The sequence below is a fragment of the Syzygium oleosum genome, unplaced genomic scaffold (genome assembly GCF_021117445.2).
Source record: "Syzygium oleosum isolate NSW1041296 unplaced genomic scaffold, Sole_v2.1 Sole_v2.06, whole genome shotgun sequence".
Lineage (NCBI taxonomy): Eukaryota > Viridiplantae > Streptophyta > Magnoliopsida > Myrtales > Myrtaceae > Syzygium > Syzygium oleosum.
Genome location: NW_026607490.1, coordinates 7,822,726 through 7,846,389, shown reverse-complemented (window position 1 = coordinate 7,846,389; position 23,664 = coordinate 7,822,726). Strand labels below are relative to the sequence as shown.

The 23,664-nt window shown below is 39.8% G+C and overlaps 1 protein-coding gene across 7 annotated transcripts; it reads left to right on the top strand.

Annotated features, from left to right (window-relative positions):
- The first annotated feature begins 931 nt into the window (after positions 1-931).
- LOC115665668 (phytyl ester synthase 1, chloroplastic-like) lies at positions 932-23,329 on the top strand. 7 transcript variants are annotated; one of them, XM_056312211.1, is made up of 13 exons: positions 932-1,708; positions 1,952-2,003; positions 2,144-2,199; positions 2,590-2,748; positions 2,854-2,958; positions 3,058-3,164; positions 3,355-3,476; positions 4,058-4,166; positions 10,520-10,653; positions 11,242-11,611; positions 12,293-12,406; positions 12,816-12,901; positions 13,059-13,275. In XM_056312211.1, the coding sequence occupies exons 1-13, from the start codon at positions 1,267-1,269 to the stop codon at positions 13,135-13,137; spliced, it is 1,935 nt and encodes a 644-aa protein (XP_056168186.1). In that variant the 5' UTR covers positions 932-1,266; the 3' UTR covers positions 13,138-13,275. The 7 variants fall into 7 exon arrangements, with proteins under 7 accessions (XP_056168186.1, XP_056168188.1, XP_056168189.1 ...); XM_056312213.1 differs by having other exon boundaries at positions 933-1,708; positions 12,872-12,901; positions 13,059-13,154; XM_056312214.1 differs by having other exon boundaries at positions 933-1,708; positions 12,872-12,901; positions 13,033-13,095.
- Positions 23,330-23,664: the final 335 nt, after the last annotated feature.

Genomic DNA, 23,664 nt, shown 5'->3' with positions numbered 1-23,664 from the left:
GCAGCAAATCCAGGAGAGTTTCTGGAGATAAAAATGAGTCCCTCTGAGTAGAATCCGAACCGAGAAAGAAGGTCGAAGGAGAGCAACAAGGAGAGCTGCTTCGGTTCGGGTAAATCTGGAAAATGGCCTCATCAGCGGGATCAAGACCGAGAAGAGATAGAGAGAGGGAGAGGGCTCGGCTTGGTGGTCAGTAAATCTGGAAAAAAAAAACTTTAGCTGGTGGAGAGGGAGTGATGGTGGCCGGAAACGAAGAAGAAAATGCGGGTGCGAAAGAACTCGACAAATGGAGCAAGAGAGGGAGAGGGTGATGCTGCTTGGCCCCGGTCAGCAAATGCTGGAGAAGCTCAAGCTTCCGGCGAAATCCGAAGAGGGGGGACAGAGCATGAGCTTCGGTCACAGCAAACAGAGAAGAGGGAAAGAGAGAGACAGGAGCAGAGGAGAAATTAACGGAGAAGAGAGAGTGACGGAGACGGAGACGAGAGGAGAGAGCCCCCACTTTGGACACGTGGCGAAGCTGACGTGCATGTCCAGGACAACGCGATATATTTTCTCGAAATGGACATTGTCCAACCTTTTCATTTGGCCATTGTGGGGTGGCCTGGATGTTCTCTCTTTCTTTCATTCGCTCCCTAACAAGCGCGGCTTGCACTTCTTATTCAGTGATCAGTTTTGAACGTTTTAAGTGGACAACCGAAGAGGACAAGACGGGCCCGTGTCTGTCGGCGCTATGGAGTGTGTGGCTAGAGCTTTACCAGGAAAAAAATGGAAACTCTCTCCACGACCATCCGATTAGTTGCAAGTGCCAACAAAGAACCAGACCCAGCTAACTTCCAAACAATGGTTCCCCCCTCCAAGTACTTTCCTTTCTCTCCCTTTCTCATCACCCCCTTTCAGTTTCCTTGTTGCTGCATTCTTATCCACATTGATTTTCGCTCGTTATTTATTTGCTCCATCTGTTATCCATCGTGTAACCACAAGATTTCTGGAATCCAGAAAGTATTAAGATACCATTTTGCTTTGAGGGTGCACCTCAAGTGTCAATTTTTATTTCCTTTTTGAAGCTTTCTCAGTGTCTCTGTTGATTATTCTGGGCCAAGAATGGAATGTGTGATTCTTTTGGTTTAGAATGTTCCGAGGAACCTTCTGAACAAAACCCCCAAGGTCTCGTGAGCTCTTTCACAAGTGTAGTTCTTGGTGGCGTTCAAGTTTTCTAAGTTGCTGAGTTTGGAAAAGGGAAAAAAAGGGTGCAATCTTTGTATCACTGCTATGACATCATCGGTTACTTTCCGGGCATCACCATATTTGGTGTTGAATTCGAAATTTAGGCCTCGGTATAGAGTGCAAGCGAGCAGTTCAGTCGGTGGTGACTCAACAGTGTCTTCATCTCCTGAATTGGTTGTGTTGAATGGAGCTCCTCCTGTTGAGGAGAGAGAGAAACTTGGTTCTTTGACTGGAGAAAATGGATATGCAGTTTCGAAGATTGGGGTGGTGAAGAAAAGGAAGAAGGTGGACAAAGAACTAAAAAGTACCGCTGTTTTGGAAAGCTTGGAGGTGTTGTGGGATGATGCGTATGGAACTAAGAGTGTGAAGGATGCTATTGAGTGCACGAGAGTTATAATTAGGCCTGACGGAGGTCCGCCCCGTTGGTTTTGCCCTGTTGAGTGTGGACAGCCTTTAAATGATTCTCCAGTTCTTTTGTTTTTGCCCGGTAATTCCTTTTTTCTCACTTGATTGAATGGGTGCAAAACTGGAAATTTACTCCAGATTATAAGGATATGAATGGAATTCTAAGTTCAACAATATGCTTATAGCTTTTAAGAAGTGATTATAATGTAATCGGGCATCAATTGATAACCATGTGCTACATGTTATAGGAGCCTCATTTTTCAAACTCAAGTAAAATAAGACTAGTATTGCCGAATTATTGATGCATAAGTACTGTTTCCTGCAGGACTTGATGGCACCGGGTTTGGCCTCATCTTGCACCATAAAGCACTGGGGAGGTGAGTTTATATGTTCCGTCATTTTGGGGTCGTGAATTGCGTTACAAGGGAAAGTAAGATGCACAAGAAGCAATGTTTGTTTCTGTATTCGATTTGTACTTATGACCAAGCATTTTAATGCAGAAAACTTAAAACTGCAGGGCTTTTGAAGTTCGATGCTTGCATATCCCGGTTTATGATCGGACTCCATTTGAAGGTATCGCCCTTTCAAAGCTTTTTAATTTCTGCACATGAGCCAAAAACTTAGGGTTGAGTGGAATGTTTTTGAGCTGTGTTGTAAAAATGAAAAGGGCTGCAGTGCATTCATGTCATTTTACAATTCTCGCTTTTCTCTCCATTTAGTCTCATATGCACAGATATTACCTTATCTGTCCCATCAAGCTATATGCAATAGTCAATCCCTGCCATTCCATCTCAAAGTTATGATGTTATTGATGATGCACACTTCTAAATGTGGTTTACAAGCCTTTTAAATGATGAACTCTTTCTTCTAAATACTCAAGTAACGGTATGAGGAATGAAATAGCATGCAATACTGAGAACTTGACAAAGAGGTTTTGTAATCTGTTGTACCTATGCATGTTAGATCTGGTGACATTCGTTGAGAAAACTATCAAAGCTGAGTATGCCTCATCTCCACATAAGCCAATTTATCTAGTTGGAGATTCCTTTGGAGGATGCCTGGCACTTGCTGTGGCTGCTTGTAATCCTACCATCGACCTGGTAGTCTTATTAGTGAATCCAGGTGAGTTTTCAGATCGGAAATCAAGTCATGAATTGGGTCTATTTTTCTGGATTAAAAGCCTTCTTTGAGACTCTGAGGAAATTGGTTGTTTCTCTGTCATGTTAGCTACGTCATTTGGCCGTTCACAGCTGCAGCCACTGTTACCTTTATTGGAAGCTATGCCTGATGGACTCCATTTCACGGTCCCCTATCTTCTAAGCTTTGTTATGGGTATGATATGCTCCTTTCAAGTCTATGTGTAAAATGATGATATGTCATACTGCTCTCAGAGTTGTCCATAACAAGATTTTATTTTTCTTTCTGAATCAGGTGACCCAGTGAAGATGGCAACTGTCAATATTGATAATATGCTTCCCCCGAGAGTGGCACTTGAACAATTGTCTGTCAACCTCACTTCTTTGCTGCCTACTCTCTCAGTAAGTACCATTTTCTCTGCCAGAGATTTGCTTATTTTCTTTCTCGTTTGTCTTTACTGCTCGAAAATTTACAATAAATGGATAGCAGGTTTCTTCTAGGCTTATATTCTAAACTTTTTTCTTGGTTTTTGTCCTCTGCTGGGCTCTTTCTTGATTATCTTGAGACTCGATAATTAATTCCCTGTTTCAGGGTTTGGCTGATATAATACCCAGGGCAACACTTCTTTGGAAGCTGAAGTTGCTTAAATCAGCTGCCCCTTATACTAATTCTCGTCTTCATGCTGTCAAAGCCGAAGTGCTAATTCTTGCCAGGTTTTTGCTCCTCCAGACTTTGTCAAGATTCAGATTGTGTACTAAATGATTTTTGATTCGTTTCCGCTTTATTTGGTAGCTCCTACATATGTGCAACCATTGCCAATATCTTCTTTCTCAACTTTTCCTATAGGACGGGTTTTGATGCTGTTGTCATTCCAACTCTTGCTCAACAGCTGGACAAAATAAGCTGTCTAATTCTAATCTTATAGTATGAATACACTGTCATGTAAAGTACTTCCAGTTTAGATAAGCAGTTATCTGTCCTTTGGCAATTAGTAGTGGCACAAGCATTCGTTTGGCTTGGTATTTCTTCATTGTATGGTAATAGCCATTTTCCTGTTTCTGTCTGTGAAATAATTTTAAGGTGTCTATCAGCACATTAGTGTATGCTACCATGCATTAGCATCGCAACATGCATGTATTTATACAAGCATGCACATAATTGTAGATAATGATGCATGCGCATGGATATGTGAGTATGAGTCGGGAGTTGTTTTTCCACTGGAGAGACAATAGTGAATCAGATTTAAGCATAGTTACAAATTGTTGTATTTTCTCAAAAGTTTCCATTGATTTAGTGGCAAGGATAACATGCTTCCTAGTCAAGATGAAGCCCTAAGGCTTACAAACTCATTGAAGAACTGCAGAGTTCGTCACTTTAAAGACAATGGGCATACGCTTCTATTGGTAGGTGAAATCTATGTTATTTCAATGTTGTAAAGCTTGAGAAGTTACTTGTTTTAAGAGACTTTAGGTTAAGGGAGCTTTTTATGCAATTAGCTCATTTTAAAATATCGTTAGGCACTTTTAACCAAAAAAAATATATATGTAATTTGGTAAAAGAGATCTACTTTATTATTGAGATAAACCAAGTATATATAGGCTTAGGGTTAAGCCTTGATACAAAGACCTAAATACCCTTTCCTAAAATAAACCCAACTTGCTAATTATCTAATAATAAAACTAACACTCCCCCTCAAGTTGGGGCATACATATCAAAAAGACCTAACTTGCTGCAAATATATGAAACTCGTCCACGCCGTAGAGGTTTCGTGAAAATGTCTGCTAATTGCTCCTCAGACCGTGTATGTACCAGCTGTATATCACCACAATTCACCTTTTCCCGAACAAAGTGACAATCAATCTCTATATGCTTAGTTCGCTCATGAAACACTGGATTACTAGCAATATGAATGGCAGATTGATTGTCACAATGGAGAGTAGACGATCCTGCCATATGTAATCCAATCTCGCCAACAACATACGAATCCACCGAAGCTCACTTGTAACGTTAGCCATAGCACGATATTCCGTTTCGCACTAGATCGAGAAACAACCGATTGTTTCTTACTCTTCCACGACACAAGATTACCTCCAAGGAATACACAGTACCCTGATATAGACCGGCGATCTACAGGACAACCAGCCCAATCTGCATCAGAGTATCCTGTCACCTCCAAAGAGTCTGGCTCAGAATAACCAGCTACATTAAGATGACCCCGATTATGGAATACAAGCCCTTGACCTGGGGCTCCCTTCAAATATCGTATAATATGTAAGACAGCTTGCCAGTGAGTAGTACGAGGAGAGCTCATGAACTGACTCACCACACTAACAGCAAATGAGATATCTGGACGAGTAATGGTAAGATAATTCAACTTGCCTACCAACCGACGATATTTTTCTGGATCATGAAGAAGTTCCCCGTGTTCGTTATCAAGCTTCACCCCAGGGTCCATAGGTGTATCACCAGGCTTAGCATCGTGCAAGCCCACCTCCTTAAGAATATCAATGGCGTACTTTCTCTGAGAAAGAGCAATACTATCACCAGTATATGCAACTTCGATACCGAGAAAATATCGAAGTAGACCTAAGTCTTTAGTATTAAACTCCTTTTGTAGAAACAGCTTGAGTCGTTTTATGCCTTCAAATCACTCCCAGTAACAATGATATCATCAACATAAACAACCAGAATAACATACCCCTTCAAAGATGACATACTAAATACGGAATGATCCACATTGCATCGATGCATACCAAAACTGGTAACAGCATCACTAAAACGACCGAACCAAGCACGAGGAGACTGCTTTAGTCCATATAGAGCTTTACGCAATCGGCATACCTTCTCCCCCTGAGCAACAAACCCGGGTGGTTGCTCCATATAGACCTCTTCTTGAAGATCCCCATAAAGGAACGCATTTTTAACATCAAGCTGATGAAGAGTCCACTTAAAACGAGCAACCAAAGAAATAATGACACGAACAGAAGGAATTTTAGCCACTGGAGAAAAAGTCTCGTCATAGTCAATGCCATAATTTTGAGTATAGCCCTTCGCAACAAGACGCGCCTTTAAGCGCTCAACAGAACCATCAGGATGATATTTAACAACAAATACCCACCGACAACCTACCAATTGCTTGTCAGGAGGTAAAGAGACAAGTTCCCAAGTCTTGTTGTGTTGTAGTGCAGCCATTTCTTCCTCCATAGCACGAGCCCAACCTGGATGAGCTAAAGCTTCCTGCACACTATTGGGCACAGACACAGATGCGAGAGACGACACAAATGATGACATTTGAGGAGATAAATTATGATAAGACACAAAATGAGCAAGAGGATACCGAGATCGAGTACGGTGTGCAACAGGAGAGTCAACTGGAGGTGATGGAAGAGGATCAGAAGCCGGGGCCGGAGATAGTGGTGAGGCGTCTGCTGATGGAGAGTCATGATTCCAAGCACGGCGAGGACCACGTGTATAGACCTGTAGTGGCTGAGATGAACTTGGATTTGATGGAACAACAATAGAAGAGACAAATGGTGATTCTCGCTGGAGATATAGGTAGGGAACTAACAATGTTTGAGAAGGTGAGGAAGACGGTGCGGGACAAGAAACATTACCAAAAATGTCCGATCCTCGAAGAAGGTAACATCGCGAGAGACGTACTCTGACGAGAAGTAGGATTATAACAAACATAACCCTTTTGGGTACGAGAGTAACCAACGAAGACACATTTTTCAGCACGGGGAGATAATTTGTCTAGGCCAGGAGACAACTGATGGACAAAACAGACACAACCAAAAATACGAGGACGAATAGACCATAAAGGTTGATTAGGATGAAGAAGAGTAAAAGGAACAGCTCCCTTTAACACAGAAGATGGAAGACGATTAATAAGATGACATGCTGTACGAATAGCATAGCTCCAGTAAGATTTAGGTACATGTGTATGAAGAAGAAGACACCGGGCAACATCGAGTAAATGACGATTCTTACGTTCAGCAACTCCATTTTGTTGTGGAGTGTGAGCGCAAGAACTCTGATGTAAAATACCACGAGATTCAAGGAAAGGAAGAAAGGTGGAAGAAGAAAAATACTCACGAGCATTATCTGTACGTAAGCATTTAACAGGATATCCATACTGAGTAGTAACTTCATTGTAAAATTGACGAAAGAAGTGAAATACCTCGGTACGATCTTTTATTAAATATAACCAAGTGGTACGAGTACAATCATCAATGAAAGTGACAAAATAACGAAAACCAAATGAAGACTCTCGACTAGGACCCCAAACATCATAATGGACTAACTCAAATGGTTGAGAAGCACGACTCAAAACACGGGGTGGAAAAGACACACGATGATGCTTTCCCAACTGACACGTTTCACAATCAAACTTAAGACTCGATCTAGACACAAAAGGAAAATGACAAAGTGTATCTGTTGACGGATGACCCAGACGACAATGCAACCGATAAGAGTCATCCACACCTTCTTCCGAATAGTAGCGTGAGCAAGAACAATCACGGGGTCTAGAAGATACAATCCACCAGCCTCACGCCCACCACCTATCCGGCGTCCAGTCTTCCGATCCTGGAGGACACATGAAGATGGAGAAAAGGTGATATTGCAATCAAGATCACGAGTAATGGAACTGACAGATAACAAACTATAAGGGAATCGAGGAATATGGTAAACAAAAGGCAAAGATATGGAGGAATTCAATGACACACAACCTGTACCAGCTACTTGAGATTTTGAACCATCTGCTAAGGTGACTGAAGTGGAAGGAGTAGAAGAAGATGAAGTAAGAAGACGCGAATCACCAGTCATATGATGAGTGGCACCTGAATCAATAATCCAAGGACTAAGTGTATCGGTAGTGGCTAAGAGACAAGTACCATCATTATGTTGTGCCAAAGTAGCAACAGGAGCTGAAGAACCACCAGGTTGTCGCCCTCTAATCAGCTCATCATATTCTGCACGAGTCAACTGCACAGTACTTTGTTCGGAAGCTGATCCAGATGAAGAAGACCGAGGCTCAATATCAATGGAAGCCTGTAAACCCCGCAACTCAGGATGGAGATCATAACAATAGTTAATAGTGTGTCCAGCCAACTGACAATGAGTACAAAAACGACCTCCACGACCTCCTCTAGCACTAGCAGTACTACCACCTCGAGGAACACCTCGAGGAACACCTCGACCCGGAATAGTGCGGCCACGACCATGATTAAAGTTACTTGTACTCCAATTGCCACGACCACGAACTCCTTGATTACCACGAGCCACCATAGCACTATTATCTGACATAGTTGAAGCTTTCGAATCAGGAGTGTACCGAGCAGCTCGAGAATATACTTCCTATATGGAAGGAAGGGTGCCCAGAGAAGTAATCTGCTGTCTTAGGGCACTGTGATCTGGACCAAGACCTCGAAGAAAGAGGACCACCAGCATGTCCGCTTCTCTCTGCTGCATCTCGAGTAATCACATGTGGCTGGTGGAAGATGAGACCGAGTCGCTAAGACAAAGAAGTAAAACGAGCATAGTATTCCGCCAATCCAAGGACCAATTTTAGCCTCAAATAATGCCTCCCACATATCACATACTCGACTCATATTATTCTGTCCAGAATAAAGTAAAGTGCATTTGGACCACACCTCATGAGCTGTCATACAATCCATAAAAAGAGGACGAATAGAATCGAGTCATACTTCCCCACGCCAGTACGCAACGCATCGGTGACCCTCCATTCTTCTAAATTAGCTGAATCCTCAGGTGGTGGTTCATGGAGCCACCTAGATTGGCGATTAGCATAAATAAAAGTAGAAAGGGCCATTGACCAACTCGGGTAATTCGTGCCATCCAACTTTACTAATGTGGTGTGTAAACCACTCATACCAAAGGAACCAGTAGCAATAGTCGGGGTAGTCACCCCTGAACGAACATCCGAAGTTACTGAATCAGTAGACATATCCACCAATTAAAAAGAGAACACTGTAATCTATCAGATTGTCACCAAATCCACTAAAAAAATGTGAACACCACCAACAGCAACTATCAATCACACTACAAGTCACCACACCAACTTCCACTACCACATCAACCAGATCTTCTCACCACATCAACCACCACTACACTTTAATTAAAAACAATGTCTTCACATCGACAAAGGCAAGACAAAGAGAGAAACACGAGCAAAAATCCCATAACCAAGACAGATCGTAGAGAAGCAACAGGAACATGACCAAAAATTTCTTCACATCTGTTGCCTCTCTCTGCGAATCACATCACTGGAAGAGGCGCTGAGTCGCGCTCTGGAGGCGCGCTGGAGGCGCGCTGAGTCGCGCGCGGGGGGGCGCGAGGTCGCGCCGAGGAGCGCGCGAGGTCGCGCTGAGGCGCGCGAGCTAAGACGCGCGAGACGTGTGGGTTCTTCGCTGGCCGTGAACAGTAGGCTAGGGTTAGGGCTTAATTTAGGATTAGGATTAGGGTTTTGAAGAAGCTCTGATACCATGTAATTTGGTAAAAGAGATCTACTTTATTATTGAGATAAATCAAGTATATATAGGCTTAGGGTTAAGCCTTGATACAAAGACCTAAATACCCTTTCCTAAAATAAACCCAACTTGCTAATTATCTAATAATAAAACTAACAATATATATATCGTTAGGCACTTAAATTGAGATATCCTTATGATAGGCTTTGACAGTGCTTGGATCATAAAAAATTAACACTACAATTGTTGCTGAAATTAATGTTTAATCAAGTTAAGTGTGTTTTGTGCATCAGCCACTCTAATTTAATCAACTAATTTCAAGTTTGTCATTCACTGAATAAACTGATTATAATAAAATTACATTATTTCTAGTGCTGCTCAAATATTTTGAGACTTTGAGTCATCACAATGAACCAATTTGACTGCAGCTTTTATAAGTCCAGAGGCATGCATTGTCATCGTCTTTCATTGGTCTACATAGCAAATAGAATTGGCAAGCAGAACATCATTGTGTAATTCTAGTGGCTGATAACAGATCTCAAGCTTAGCTCCTTTAGTGATTTGGAAAGGAGGAAGATACAAATTCAATCTTGCAATTTCACGAAATCTATAATCTCTCTTATGGTGTTAGCTTTTTTATTTGAGTGAGGTAGTGCTCCTTTTAAATAGGGAAAAAGCCACAAAATGTCCCAAATGCCCACTGTAATACATTTACCCTGAACTTATTTTTGTGACATCAAAAACCCCAAACTATGCCCGTTACGATACATTTATCCTAAACTTTTTCGTGTGACATAGAAAACCCCAACTTGTACCTATGTGACACATTTACCCTCCGTCAAGATTCTGCTAGATGAATTTTCAGCCAAAACAATGTCATTTTTATTTCACTTAAGCCATGTGGGCTTCATGTCAACACCGTTTGCTTTCTAGTGTACATGTAAGCAGATTTGTGATGGTTCCCATTGACAGAATTTTGACGGAGGGTAAATGTGTTACACAGGTACAAGTTTGGGATTTTTGGTGTTATAGAAAAAAGTTTAGGGTAAATGTGTCACAATGGACATAGTTTAGGGTTTTTTGTGGCTTTTGCCCTTTTAAATACTTATCATGATGAAAGTGCATGGCTCTGCAAAACGTCACTCTCCCTGATCATAAACTTAGCATTGAGTTTCAGGAGACATTATCTCTAAAAGACTGCTTTATTTCTCTATATTGTGCTGCCTGTTTGTTGACCAGTAATCAGACTGAGATTGAGATTGCAGGAAGATGGTATAAATTTGCTGACCGTCATCAAAGGTACCCACACATACCGTCGAAGGAGGAGGCATGATTACGTCTTGGATTTCCTGCCTCCTAGTATGTCAGAATACAAAGTTGCATTCAATCAAGTTGTCGGGTAATTCTGCAAACAAATGGTTCTGCGTGTCTATTTTTGCTCTTTCCTGATTGGAGTAGACCGAGTTGTTTCTAGATATGACCTCAACCAGATTTTTTTTAAGCTAGCCATGACGGCTTAATGTTTCTGTGCTATCTGAATGAAACTAATGTTTTCCTATATCTTTTAAGTCTGTTTATGAAGATCTAAGTTATTCAGCAAATGTTTCAAACTAGATAATTGGGTTGTCATGTTTTTCGTATCTGATTATTTGCTACTTCACTTTCTATTTCTTTTGCAACATCTCATTGAAAATTGATCTGCAGTATTAATGCATGATTTTATCACCAGCTGATGCCTGAAATCTCAGGGCAAGGTCATTCTCGTCCTGTTATTTGCCAAAGAAGCACCAGTCATTGCTACCCAAAGTGTTTACTTTTTAATGTCATTTGTTGATGGTAACACACGATCTATTATTACCAATTTTAATGCTATCAGGGGCATGATTGAGCCCAGCACATAATGGATGGGTCATACCCTTCCACAAACGCTGATTCATTAATTGCAACCTGTCAATCTTAGTCTGATGCTGTGGTCGGATAAATGCAGACTTCTTCACAATGCATCTAGTTCGGTATTATTCTCAACTTTGGAAGATGGGAAGATAGTAAGAGGTCTTTCAGGGGTTCCTTCTGAAGGACCGGTGTTGTTAGTCGGTTATCACATGTTGATGGGACTAGAGCTGTATTCAATTGTTGAAGAATTCTTGAGAGAGAAGAACGTTATTGTGCGTGGGATAGCTCATCCGATGTTGTTCTCTGGAAAAATGGAAAATTCATCTTCTGAATTTAATCTAATTGATTGGGTAAAAGTATTTGGAGCAGTTCCTGTAACCGGAAGCAACCTCTTTAAATTGTTTTCAACCAAATCTCATGTTCTGCTTTATCCTGGCGGTGCACGCGAGGCTCTCCATTATAAGGTGTGTAAGTACCTTACATTCAGTTCAATTAGTTCTCTTGTGCAGTGTTAACAACTGGATTCGATCTTGATTTAACCCAATTGGTCTTATTAATAATGTAATCAGACAAATCTTTTAAACATAATTTCTCAAATAGAATTTCCTCGGGTCCAGGCTATAAGGTAAGAAGGATCTTCCACAGCATAAGTTTTACTAGTGAAGATGTAAAGCCATCTGGAGAAGGACAATTCATAATGACGGCCTGGCAGTGGTTGTGGTAGCGATGTCAGATACTGTAGCCAATTAGCTCATATGGTGGGGGTAGTGGTTGCAATTGCAGTTGGTGGGAGCGGTCTATTCGATGGTGGTGATGGGGGGTGGATAAGAAGCTAAGTGAGTGATAATCAGTTTGTGTAAATGAGAACTCATTTTCTGTTAAGTTGGTTAAACACCATATGAGTATAATACATAAATATTGACGGTTTCTCTTCAGAGACAAATTTTCAGTTGTACTTATATAGAGTATTAAGGAGCACGAGCAATTTGGCCTTGCCATTGCCTCTTGAAGTGTTTGTTTCCAGAGGTTACATATGCATTGATTAAGAGTTACTTGTAATCACCACTAAGCTTTTGCTTGTGCATCTTTACAATAAAATTATGCCTTGTAAAGTTCACCTCAGCTCTATCATCTTCCATTTGTAGGGTGAAGAATACAAGTTATTCTGGCCAGACCAACCAGAATTTGTGAGAATGGCTGCACGGTTTGGCGCCACAATAGTACCATTTGGAACCGTGGGAGAGGATGACATCACAGATGTAAGCTAGCTCTATTTCTGCATTAAAGATTGGTATTCAGCTCTTGACTCTCTGCCAAGGTTTGGAATTAAAAAACTTGCATAATATTTATTTCTACCTCTGGGGGTTTGTCACTATTGGTGACCCCTCTATTCCTTCCGCTTTACACCTTCCTTGGAGTTCGAGTTTAATCTTCAACTATTTTCAGCTAATTTAGTTAATAACATGCATAATTGTATAGATTTGGCTGAATAATATACAGTTATGATGCATCTGTCTTGGCGAAGTTTTGCATTGATCATTGCCGTCTATTATTTTAAATTAAAATTGTCATAAAGCAAGTCTAAAATTAAAAATGAGCCTCCCCATTTATAAGATGTACTTCTGCCTTCCATTCTGACAAAATGTGATTTTTACTTTGAACGGGCAGTTGGTACTTGATAACAATGATCTGATGAAGATTCCATTTTTCAATGACTACATCAGAGAATCTAGTCGCAACGCTATACGAGTGAGGTAGGTCCCCTACGCACGACCTTCAAAAGATTGTGTATAGATTTTGTATGGATGGCCTTTGAAATTATAAAATCGCTTAGCATACTGTGAAATTCTTCTGACATCGACATGAATTATGTCCTGTTTCTTAGGGAGGATGAATCACTTCATATTCCAGGGATTTTGCCAAAGATACCTGGCCGCTTTTACTATCTGTTTGGGAAACCCATAGAGACGAGGGAGATATGAATCACTGAAGGACAGAGAAAATGCAAACGAGTTGTACTCGCAGGTAAAATCCGGAGTGGAAAGCTGCATCGCGTATTTGCTCAAGAAGCGAGAGGAGGACCCTTATCGAAGTATATTTGACAGAACCGTACATAGAGCGCTACATTCTCCTTTACACGGAATTCCAACATTTGAGCCCTGATAATGGGTGGTGGTTGTCCAAATAGTTTTGTTCTTTTGTATTTCATTTAGAGTGACATAAACATTTGTGAACACCATTATTGTATATCTAATATCCAGTTGTGATTTTATTTGAGCAACTCCTGAGCCGAATTGCTGATTATAATCTAGTCATCTTTTTAGTTGCTCCTAACCTATGGACCTTAATTCCAAGCTTTGGAGATGCATATGAATCTATGAAAGATTTAGAGAGAGGCCCTTGCTTTTGCTCAAAAAATCTCAGCTCTCCCCTGACACGGTAGGGCCCTCTCGCGACAGGTGTTGCGACCTAAGAGTCTCGGATTAATCCAGCATGGAATCACTGGGTACACAATATTTTCTCGATAAGACTCTAGTCTAACTTACGGCGGGTTATGGTTACTCCTATGGAATCTTTAACCCTATGGCCATCGATGGCGGCTGGCTTCATACAAAGACAACCACAAAAAAAGAAATGAAAACAATTACAACATCACATATAATTTTAGTAGCGCTCCTCCTTTGCACTCTTGTTGCCCTCAAGCTCTTTCGAACATGTGCAAGCTAAGCAGATTTGCTGCTTGTTTCGGTTTACCTTCTTCTTCATCTTCTATTCTATTCTGTTTTCCTTTCGATGTTGCAGAATGCTATTTGGGACATACTAAACATGCAGTATGAAATGTGAATTAACGTAAGAATACTTGAGCGGTGTTCTGATAAAACGGTACATAAGGCAGTGTTGAGCTAGCCGCATCTGGGCCATTTATCGGCATGGGACCCTCACAAGTGAAGGGCATGACTGGTCAACCGCACGGCGCGATCGAGGAAGGTTGTGCTCTGTTGAATAATTGTTTTCTGATGCCGATACTTACTTTTGTCCGAGTTCTCATGGCAAATCTGAAGAAGAGCACATTTGCTTCACCGAGTGAAAAGCATAAGACCAAAGAGAAGGTACTTATTTTTGGATTGTGAATGTATTTCTTTGAATTGCAACTTCACTATACAGAGATCGAGTGTTTCTCCTTTTCTGTTTGGGTTTGGACATGATTCTACTTACATCACGCCAAATCCGATAGCAGCAAAATATTTCACACGATTTTGATTGTTTTTGGGGGCCTCCATCGTCCGGGGTGAGTTTCATCCATTTCCAAAAACAACATGGACATAGTCGAAATGTGCAGAGTTGTTTAGTAGATTGTGCAACATAATAATTGGGCAAAGACTACCGTTACTAATTCAGAATTGGATACTGAGGAGAACATGCATATCAGTGTGCGCGAAAAGGAGCCGATTCTTCTGTAATTTTTATTTCCATGGAGAAAAGATTACAAACTGGACTTCCATTATGGGACACTGTTTCTCCAAACCACAGCTGGGATATTACAACTTCTAGCTTCTCCTGTTTTTTCTGGGATCAGATTCGAGGTGGCTTTTGTTGGCAAAGATTTGGCCAGCCGATTAGCTCGGCCCTTATTTAAGGCTAAATTTACCACTTTAGGGCCTTACCCGATACAAAGTTTTCTCCGGACTTTCTTTTGAAAAAGCGACCCCACTTTAGGCTTTTACTTGAAATATTCATATTCCCTTACGGTAACGACTTTCGTGTGCATACTACGTTCGGCTGCATTATGGACTGTGCTAAGTGTTAACAATTACAGGACAAGATAGTTAATTTGTAACGGGCGACAAAATTTCAACCCAACTGATGTGTGTCTCTCATAAGTTTAATTATGTCGTTTTGTTTATGGGTTTTGGACGGGACAATGGCAATCTTTCGACAAAATCTAGGAGAAGTTGCGGTTATTTCAAGAGTCAGATGGCGACATCTTCAAGTCTAGAAAAAAACTGAGAAAAGAAAAGAAAAGAAACTTTCATTGGACTTTTGGCTCCATGTATTTTGCTGATAGGGAAAGACATGACAAGATTTGGCATTCAATCAAGACAGAACCATTTTGTGTTCGGCAATTCTTGTTTTATTGATGGTCCAAACCAGTGGCCTTAAATCTTGTTCGTCTCTCTCATTTGCTGCTATTTTGATTAGGCCGTCTTTAGCATAGATGATAAGATCTTTTCTTAAGATGGAAAAGGCAACTCTAGATTAGTCCAAATTTGATTGCTTGTCGGCAATTCTAGAGATATGCTCTCACGTATCAGTCTAAATCTCGTCTCATTTTCTTTATTCGAAAATTTTCACAAGAAAAAGAAGGAAATAATTTCACAATCCCACAAAAGTGGATTTTTGTTCATAAGAGCTTTTCTTAAAACGAAAATCCGAACATTTACTCTGGGTGCATTTGTTTCGGGAAAATGAAATGGTTTGGAAAATATTTTCCTAAAAATGATCGATTGTATAGATTAAAATAATTAGTTAATGAAAAATATTTTCATTATCAACAATAATTTATGTTTAAATATTTTCGCTGATGATCAAAAAGTTTTTGTCAATTCATTTTTATAGCGATATGAGCAATCATTTTTAGGAAAATGTTATCTAAATCGTTTATTTTTCGCGAAACAAGCATGAGATCCCTTGCATATGTGAAGAAATAAAACGGCATGGTTCGTCTAAACCGTATACATCTGCTTCTTATCTGTTAAGCTAATATTTGAGAGAATTAAAGAGAGTTTTTCCCTTATCTTGTTAGAGCTGTCTTTTTTAGATAGAAATTAAATAAACTTCAAATACAATTAAAAAAGAGGCCACTAGCCATCTGTTTGGGAAATTCTTTCTGGCACCTATCCTTATGCAGTAAATTTTGCTCATAATACAAAATCTTTCGTTATAAGTGTATTTTCCAAATTAGGAGTAAATGTCAATTAATGACAAGGAAGCTTTTGATCAACACACACACTCTCTCTGCCCCCTCCACGACCATCCGATTAGTTGCAAGTGCCAACAAAGAACCAGACCCAGCTAACTTCCAAACAGTGGTTTCCGTCTCCAAGGACTTCTCTTGCAGTTTTCTTGTTGCTGCATTCTTTTCCACATTAATTTTCACTCGCAATTTATTTGCTCCATTTCTTGTCCATGGTATAACCACAAGATTTCTGTTATCAAGATAGTATTAAGATACCATTTTGCTTCGAGGGTGCACCTCAAGTTTCTTATTGTTTTTCTCTTTTTCCTTTTAGGTACTTTCTCAGTGTCTCTGTTGTTTATTTTGGGCCAAGAATGGAATTCGTGATTGTTCTGGTTTAGAGTGTTCCGAGGCACCTTCTGACTAAACTCCTCAAGGTCCCTCGGTGACTTATTAGGAGCCCTTTAACAAGTGTAGTTCTTGGGGGAGATCAAATTTTCTAAGTTGCTGAAATTGGAAAGAGGGAAGAAAAGGGTGCAATCTTTGTATCACTGCTATGACATCATCAGTTACTTTCCGGGTGTCGCCTTATTTGCCGTTGAATTCGCAATTCAGGCCTCGGTGTAGAGTGCAAGCGAGCAGTTCGGTTGGTGGTGACTCAACAGTGTCATCATCTCCTGAATTGGTTGTGTTGAATGGAGCTCCTCTTATTGAGGAGAGAGAGAAACTTGGCCCTTTGACTGGAGGAAATGGATATGCAGTTTCCAAGATTGAGGTGGTAGAGAAGAAGAAGAAGGTGAAGAAAGAAGCAAAGGAAAGCTTGGAGGGGTTGTGGGATGATGCGTATGGAACTAAGAGTGTGAAGGATTATCTTGAGTGCGCAAGGTATATGATTAGGCCTGACGGAGGTCCGCCCCGTTGGTTTTGCCCCGTTGAGTGTGGACATCCTTTAAATGATTCTCCAGTTCTTTTGTTTTTGCCCGGTAATTCCTTTTTTCTCGCTTGAATGGGTGCAAAACTGGAAATTTTACTCCAGATAATAAGGAGATGACCGGAATTCTAGTTTCAACAATACGCTTTTATCTTTTAAGAAGTGATTATAATGTAATCGTGCATCAATTGATAACCATGTGCTATATGATATAGGAGCCTCATTTGTGAATCTCAAGCAAACTAAGACTAGTATTGCCGAATTATTGATGCATAAGTACTGTTTCCTGCAGGACTTGATGGCACTGGATTGGGCCTGGTCTTGCACCATAAAGCACTGGGGAGGTGAGTTTGTATGTTCCATCATTTTGGGGTCGTGAATTGCGTTACAAGGGAAAGTAACAATGCACAAGAAGCAATGTTTGTTTCTATATGCTATTTGTATTTATGACCAAGCATTTTAATGCAGAAAACTTAAAACTGCAGGGCTTTTGAAGTTCGATGCTTACATATCCCTGTTTATGATCGGACTCTGTTTGAAGGTATCACCCTTTCAAAGCTTTTTAATTGCTGTGCATGAGACAATAACTTAGGGTTGAGTGGATTGTTTTTGAGCTGTATTGAAAACATGCAAAGGTCTGCGGTGCGTTCATCTCATTTACAATTCTTGCTTTTCACTTCATTTAGTCCCAAATGCACCGATTTACCTTATCTGTCACATCAAGCTATACACAATAGTCCATCCTCGCCGTTCCATCTCAAACTTATGATGTTATTGATGATGCACACTTCTAAATGTGGGTTAACAAGCCTTTTAAATTGTAAAGTCTTTCTTCTAATACTCAAGTAACGTTATAACTTATAAGAAATGAAATAACATGCAATACTAACTGAGAACTTGATTGAAGAGATTTTGTAATCTGTTGTATCTATACATGTTAGATCTGGTGACATTCATCGAGAAAACTGTTAAAGCTGAGTATGCCTCATCTCCACATAAGCCCATTTATCTTGTTGGAGATTCCTTTGGAGGATGCCTGGCACTTGCCGTGGCTGCTCGTAATCCTACCATCGACCTGGTAGTCATATTAGTGAATCCAGGTGAGTTTTCAGATCGGAAAAAAGTCATGAATTGGGTCTATTTTTCTGGTTTACAAGCCTTCTTGGAGACTCTGAGGAAGTCTGTTGTTTTCTCTGTCATGCTAGCTACATCATTTGGCCGTTCACAGCTGCAGCCACTGTTACCTTTACTGGAAGCTATGCCTGATGGACTCCATTTCACGGTCCCCTATCTTCTGAGCTTTGTTGTGGGTAGGACATGCTACTTTCAAGTCTATGTGGAAAATGATGATATGTCATATATCTCTCAGAGTTGTCGATAATAAGATTTTATTTTCTTTCTGAATCAGGTGATCCAGTGAAGATGGCAATGGTTGGTATTGATAATATGCTTCCCCGAAGAGTGGCACTTGAACAATTGTCTGTCAACCTCACTTCTTTGCTGCCTCGTCTGTCAGTAAGTTGCATATTCTCTGCTGGAGATTTGATTGTTCTTTCTCGTTTTTCTTCACTGCTCGAAAATTTACAATATATGTGTAGCAGGCTTCTACTAGGCTTATATTCTAATCTTTTTTCTTGGTTTATGTTCTTTGCTGGGCTCTTTCTTGATTATCTTGAGACCCGATAATCAATTCCCTGTTTCAGGGTTTGGCTGATATAATACCCAGGGAAACACTTCTTTGGAAACTGAAGTTGCTTAAATCAGCTGTCTCTTATACTAATTCTCGTCTTCATGCTGTCAAAGCCGAAGTGCTACTCCTTGCCAGGTTTTTGCTCCTCCACAATTTGTCAAGATGATGACATGATTGTCAGATTGTGTAACAAATGATTTTTATTCGCTTTCCATTTTATTTGGTTGCTCCTTTATATGTGCAAGCATTGCCAATATCTTCTTTTCTCTTCTCTTAATATGGTATGAGTTTTGATGCTATTGTCATTCTGACTCTTGCTCAACAGCTGGACAAAATAAGCTGCCTCATTCTAATCTTATAGTATGAGAATCACTGTCATGTAAGTACTTCTAGTTTAGAGAAGCAGTTATATGTTCTTTGGCAATTAGTAGTGGCACAGACATTCACTTGGCTTGGTATCTCTTCATTGTATGGGTAATAGCCACTTTCCTGTTTCTGTCCGTGAATAGTTTTGAAGATTTCATTAGCACGTTAGTATTTGATACCATTCATGAGCATCGCAACATGCATGTATTTACGCAAGTATGCACATAACTGTAGATAAATGCATGTGTGCACGCACATGGATATGTAATTCGAGAAATGGTTTTGATTGTCCATCCTTTTGATTTGATAGAATATTAACATATAAGGCATCCTCCGGATATGAATCAAGAGTTTTTTTTCCACTGAAGAGACAATAGTGAATCAGATTTAAGCATAGTTACAAATTGTTGTATTTTCTCAAAGTTTCTATTGATTTAGTGGCAAGGATAACATGCTTCCTAGTCATGATGAAGCCCAAAGGCTTACAAACTCATTGAAGAACTGCAGAGTTCGTTACTTCAAAGACAATGGACATACACTTTTATTGGTAGGTAAAATTTATGTTATTTCAATGTTGTCAAGCTTTAGGAGTTACTTGTTCTAAGAGACTTTAAGCTAAGAGAGCTTTTCGTGAAGATAACTCATTTAAAATATTGTTAGGCACTTCAATTGAGATATCCTTATGATAGGCTTTGACAGTGCTTGGATAGTAAAAATTAAACTACAAACTTGTTTGCTAAGATGAAAATCTCATGTTTTATCAAGTTAAGTATGTATTGTGCATCAGCCCCTTTTATTTCATCTACTACAAGTTTGTCATTTCACTGAATAAAATGATTATAATAAATTTACTTACTATTTCTAGTACTGCTCAAAATATTTTGAGACCTTGAGTCATCACAATGAACCAATTTGACTGCGGCACTTATAAGTCCGAGGCAGGCAATGTCATCATCTTTCATTGGTCTACTTAGCAAATAGAATTGGCAAGCAGAACATCATTGTGTAATTCTAGTCGCCAATGTCAGATCTTAAGCTTAGCTCCCTTGGGATTTGGAAAGGAGGAAATATAATGCAATCTAGCAATTTCATGAAATCTATAATCTCCCTCATGGTGTTAGCTTTTTTATTTGGGTGAGGTAGTGCTCTTTTTGAATACTTACCACGATGGATGTGTATGGCTCTTCAAACCGTCACTCTCCCTAATCATAAACTTAGCATTGAGTTTCAGGAGATTTCATCTATAAAAGAATGCTTTATTTCTCTATATTACGCTGCCTGTTTGTTGACCAGTAATTAGACTGAGATTGCAGGAAGATGGTATTAATTTGCTGACCGTCATCAAAGGCACCCACACATACCGTCGAAGGAGGAGGCATGATTACGTCTTGGATTTCCTGCCTCCTAGTATGTCAGAAAACAAAGTTGCATTCAATCAAGTTGTCGGGTAATTCTGGAAACAAATGCTTCTGCGTGTCTTGTTTTGCTCTTTCCTGATTGGAGTAGACCGAGTTGTTTCTAGATATGACCTCAACCAGATTTTTTTTAAGCTAGCCGTGACGGCTTAATGTTTCTGTGCTATCTGAATTGAAACTAATGTTTTCCTTTATCTTTTAAGTCTGTTTATGAAGATCTAAGTTATTCAGCAAATGTTTCAAACTAGATAATTGGGTTGTCATGTTTTTCGTATCTGATTATTTGCTACTTCACTTGCTATTTCTTTTGCAACATCTCATTGAAAATTGATCTGCAGTATTAGTGCATGATTTTATCACTAACTGATGCCTGAAGATCTCAGGGTGAGGCCATTCTCGTCTTGTGATTTGCCCAAGAAGGACCAGTGGTTGATACCTAAAGTTCTTAATTTTGAACGTCTTTTGTTGATCGTAAAACACAATCTATTATTATCAATTCTAATGCTATCAGTGGCCTGATCGAACCCAGCACAAAATGGATGGGTCATACCCTTCCACAAACGCTGATTCATTAATTGCAACCAGTCAATCTTATTCTGATGCTGTGGCCGGATAAATGCAGACCATTTCGCAATGCATCTAGTTCAGCATTATTCTCAACTTTGGAAGATGGGAAGATAGTGAGAGGTCTTTCTGGGGTTCCTTCTGAAGGACCGGTGTTGTTAGTCGGTTATCACATGTTGCTGGGCCTTGAGCTGTTTTCACTTGTTGAAGAATTCTTGAGAGAGAAGAACGTTATTGTGCGTGGGATAGCTCATCCAATGTTGTTCTCTGGAAAAATGGAAAATTTATCTTCTGAATTTGATCTAATGGATTGGATAAAAGTATTTGGAGCAGTTCCTGTAACCGGAAGCAACCTCTTTAAATTGTTCTCAACCAAATCTCATGTTCTACTTTATCCTGGCGGTTCACGTGAGGCTGGTCATTATAAGGTGTGTAAGTACCTTACATTCAGTTCAGTTAGTTCTCTTGTGCAGTGTAGCTGCCGGATCAGATCTTGTTTTAACCCAGTTGGTCTTATTTATAATGTAATCAGACAAATCATTTGAAAAATAATTTTCCAAATAGAATTTCCATGTTATAAGGTAAGAAGGATCTTCTGCAGCATAAGTTTTACGACTGAAGATGTAAAGCCATGTGGAGAAGGAGAATTCGTAATGGCTGCCGGGCAGTGGTTGGGGTAGCCATGTCAGATACTGTAGCCAATTAGCTCATATGCTGGTGGTAGTGGTGGCAATTGCTGTTGGTGGCAGCGGTCTAGCTGATGGTGGTAATTGGGGGTGGATAAGAAGCTAAGCGAGTTATAAGTGAAAATCATTTTGCATGAATAAGAACGCATTTTCTGTTAAGGGGGTTAAACACCAGATGAGAATAATATAAAAATATTGACAGTTTTTCTTCAGAGACAAATTTTCAGTTGTATTTTTATAAAGTGTTGAAAAACACGAGTAATTTGGTCTTGCATTGCCTCTTAGAGTGTTCGTTCTGAGGTTTCATATGTATTTAATTAAAGGGGTACTCGGATTCACTGCTAAGCTTTTGCTTGTGCATTATTACAATAAAATTATGCCTTGTAAAGTTCACCTCAGATCTATCATGTTCCGTTTGAAGGGTGAAGAATACAAGTTGTTCTGGCCAGACCAACCAGAATTTGTGAGAATGGCTGCACGGTTTGGCGCCACAATAGTACCCTTTGGAACTGTGGGAGAGGATGACATCACAGAAGTAAGCTCTCTCTAGTGTCTATATCTGGATTAAAGTTTAGTAATTAGCTCTCCACTCTCTGCAAAGGTTGGGAATTTAAAACTTACAGAGCATTTTATTTCTACTTCTGGGGGTTTGTCACTATTTTACGTACCTGCACCCCTTTTGTTCCTTCTGCTTTACACCTTCTTCGGAGTTCAAGTTTAATCTTGCAACTATTTTCGGCTAATTTAGTTAATTACGTGCATGGTTGTATAAATTTGGCTGAATCATATACAGTTTTGATGCATCTTTCTTGTAAACTTTTGCATTTACTATTGCTGTCATTATTTTAAATTAAATGAGTCCTACAGCAAGTCTAAAAATGAAAATGAGCCTCCCCATTTATATGACGTACCTCAGCATTGCATTCTGATGATGATGTGATTTTTACTTTGAACGGGCAGTTGGTACTTGATAACAATGATCTGATGAAGATTCCATTGGTCAATGACTACATCAGAGAATCTAGTCGCAACGCTATACGAGTGAGGTAGCTCTCTACCCATGACCTTCAAAAGATGATGTGTATAGATTTTGTATGGATGGCCTTTGAAATTATAAAATCACTTACCACACTGAAATTCTTCCGACATTGACATGAATTATGTCCTGTTTTTTAGGGAGGATGAAGCACTTAATATTCCAGTGATTTTGCCAAGGATACCTGGCCGCTTTTACTATCTGTTTGGAAAGCCCATAGAGACAAGGGGGAGATATGAATCACTGAAGGATAGAGAAAACGCAAACGAGTTGTACTCGCAGGTAAAATCTGGAGTGGAAAGCTGCATCGCGTATTTGCTCAAGAAGCGAGAGGAGGACCCTTATCGAAATATATTTGATAGAACCGTACATAGAGCATTACATTCTCCTTTACAAGAAATTCCGGCATTTGATCCCTGATAATGGGTGGTGGTTGTCCAAATAGTTTTGGTCTTTTGTATTTCATTTAGAATGACATAAACATTTGTAAACATTCGTGTATATCTAATTTCCAGTTCTGTTCTTATTTGAGAGTAACGCCTGAGCCAAGTTGCTGACTATGATCTACTCATCTTTATAAATTCCACCGAAGAAATTTAAGTTCATTGGCCAGAAATTTAATTGCTCCTAACCTGTGGACCTCAGTTCCAAGCTTGAGAGATACATACGAATCTATGATAAATTTAGAGTGATCCACTCTTAAAGGCACAAGCATTAAAGCTCAGTTTCCAACTGCTGTCGCATCTCTTCTTCCATTCTTTCTGATTGGATAAACATCAGCATTCAGGTGAGAGAAGCATTAGGATTAATAAGAAGTCTTCTGTCTTTCCTTGTCGAAAGTGCGAACTGCTTAATTGTTCAAAGGTGAGTTA